Source organism: Bos indicus x Bos taurus, chromosome 7 (assembly GCF_003369695.1).
Source record: "Bos indicus x Bos taurus breed Angus x Brahman F1 hybrid chromosome 7, Bos_hybrid_MaternalHap_v2.0, whole genome shotgun sequence".
NCBI classification, from domain to species: domain Eukaryota; kingdom Metazoa; phylum Chordata; class Mammalia; order Artiodactyla; family Bovidae; genus Bos; species Bos indicus x Bos taurus.
The window spans coordinates 108,799,109-108,801,385 of NC_040082.1; the positions used below are offsets into that span (position 1 = coordinate 108,799,109).

The 2,277-nt window shown below is 58.6% G+C and overlaps 1 protein-coding gene across 1 annotated transcript; it reads right to left on the bottom strand.

Moving 5' to 3' along the window:
- Positions 1-906: 906 nt before the first annotated feature.
- CBY3 (chibby family member 3) lies at positions 907-1,626 on the bottom strand (the record flags this gene model as incomplete). The annotated part of the gene is made up of 1 exon (XM_027548445.1): positions 907-1,626. A coding segment is annotated over one exon (720 nt), but the record flags the coding sequence as incomplete, so codon positions are not given.
- Positions 1,627-2,277: the final 651 nt, after the last annotated feature.

Below are 2,277 nucleotides of genomic sequence, written 5' to 3' on the forward strand. Positions count from 1 at the left end.
AGGCACCTGGTATGATACCCTGGGCACGGAGAGGGGGCCCCCATATTCGTAGAGAGAACACCCATCTGGAACGGATCTAGAAGCAGTTCAAAAATCGGACACCTATAGGAGGAAACGAGTGAAGCTGACCAGGTGACGACAGCCACAAGTCAGGCGATTGCTGTTGGGCAAAACCAAGGTCCGTGATGGCTAAATTTCCTGGGTTTTCGGGAGAACACAGAAAATCTGTATTTTTAATGCAAAATCTCCAGATTCGTACGTGTTGGCAACTCACGCAAAACTGTAAAAAAGTGGATTGAGCAAATCCCATGGCTGGCTCCAGAGAGCGCTTATTTGTACCTCCGACCAGTCATTTTAGAAAGAAGCCGGTAAAGTGTCTCACTAAAAGCCATACAGCCAGGATGGGGAGGCAGAGGCCAAAGTTTCAAGAGGCTTCTGTCTCAAAACAGTTTCTAGGTCGTAAAATACATTCTTATCCTGAACTCAGGCTGAAACCCGTCCAGGGAGCGCCTCAAGGAGGGAAGAGCCAAGTGCAAGGTCCTTGACCCGCCCGCCCAACCGCACCCTCCGTGCCTGAGCCGGGGTTTCCCCGCCTGAACTTTTTCCTCCGTCCCTTAGGCCAAGAAAGCCTTCGCTGTCACTGCTTTTCACCGCCTGCCATCCTCGCCCCCTAGACACTGCCTGTTGCCAGCCTGGCTCCCACTGCGCGTTCCCAGCGGGCTGCAAACCTCTTCCTACACAGCCCTATCGCACTCTCCCGAGACCGGCTGTGGGTGAGTTCCCGGTCCACCACAGGCCGGAAGTGATCTTCCCTGAACGCACGCAGCGTGCGCAATGCTCGCCAGGTCCCAAGCGACGCGCCCGAGGTGATGACCGAGGTGCGCATGCGCCGCAGGTTTTATTGCGTCACCGCGACTCCAGAGCCCGCGGCTCGAGCCTGGGCAGGCTGCCCGCGCCTTCGCGCTTGCGCATCTTCCTCTGCCAGGAGCACGGCGCGGCCCCTGGGCCTGCCTCGTGGTCGAGCTTCTTCTCCAGCAGGTGCATTCGGGCTGTGGTCTCCGTCAGCATGTCCATAAGCAGTTCCTGCTGCAGCTTCAGATAGTTGTTCTCCTCCAGCAGCACTTGGCTCCTGACTCGTTGCACCTGTGCCTTCCAGCCCGCGATGGTTTGCGAGGGCAGCTGCGGCCGCGACCACACTGGCTGGCCTTCGGAGGTCCACCGTCCGCCGCGGAACACGAAGGCCTCGTCGTTGAGGCGCGTGCGGGGCGAGCCGTAGCTGAGGCCCAGCTCCGCCTGGCGCGTCTGGTGGTCCAACAGGTAGAAGGTGGACATGGAGGAGATGCGGCGCAGCGGCGGGCGTCGCGGTGAGAAGCGCCGCGAGCAGTGGTCGGTCCAGAACTGCCGCAGCTGCTCCCACAGGCGGCTGGTGTAGCCCCAGCCCAGGCATCCAAAGGCCTCCAGGGCGAGGGCCGGGCGGACCTTGTCAGGCGCACGGATGCCCGGAGCGTAGCCACGAGGACCCGGGTGACTCGGGCTGCGCCCTTGCTTCTCAAGCCCCGATGTCCAGAATGATAAAGGCGAGCCAGGGGCACTGCTGGGGAGCAAGAGTATGGGTGAGCAGCCTGCTCAGGCGAGCTGTTCCACCCCCTATTCCCTAAAACCACGAGGCCTGGTGGACAGGGCTCAGGCCTGCGACGGTGCTCAGGGCTAACAAGCTGCTGGCCACTGAGGAGTCCATCCCTGCCCACTCGCCTAGCAGCAGTCTTCCCGGAGACATCTCCAAAGACCACTTTCGGGTCTTGGGGCTAGATAGGCTGATTAAGCACCCCTGCTCTCTTGAGTGCTGAGTGGCTGCTGGAAGGGGTTAATAGGCCCTTAGGGAAGGAGGGAATGATAGCAGAGACAAGTAAAGATGCACAGGAATTTTGACAGGTACGTTGGGGGTGGATAAGGGAGAGCCTCTAGGCAGAATGAAGGGCTGCCAGTGTTGTGCATGTGAGGAAGAGCTTGGGGTAGAAAGCTGGAAAGGGAGACCAGGGCGCTCTGTGAGGGTGCTGTACAGGCAGTCTCCAAAGTTTAGGCTTCCTTCTGTGGGTTAGAGGGCGCTACTGAAGGACTACAAAGGCAGTGCTAGATCTACATTCTGAAAAGTATCTGGTGGACGTCTAGCATACCCAGCAGCGTTACTGCCCTTATCAGTCACTTATTTTACAACTTTGAACTGACATCTGCTTTGTGCCAGGCTGTGGTTTGGGTAGAGGGTCCCAAGCATAGCCT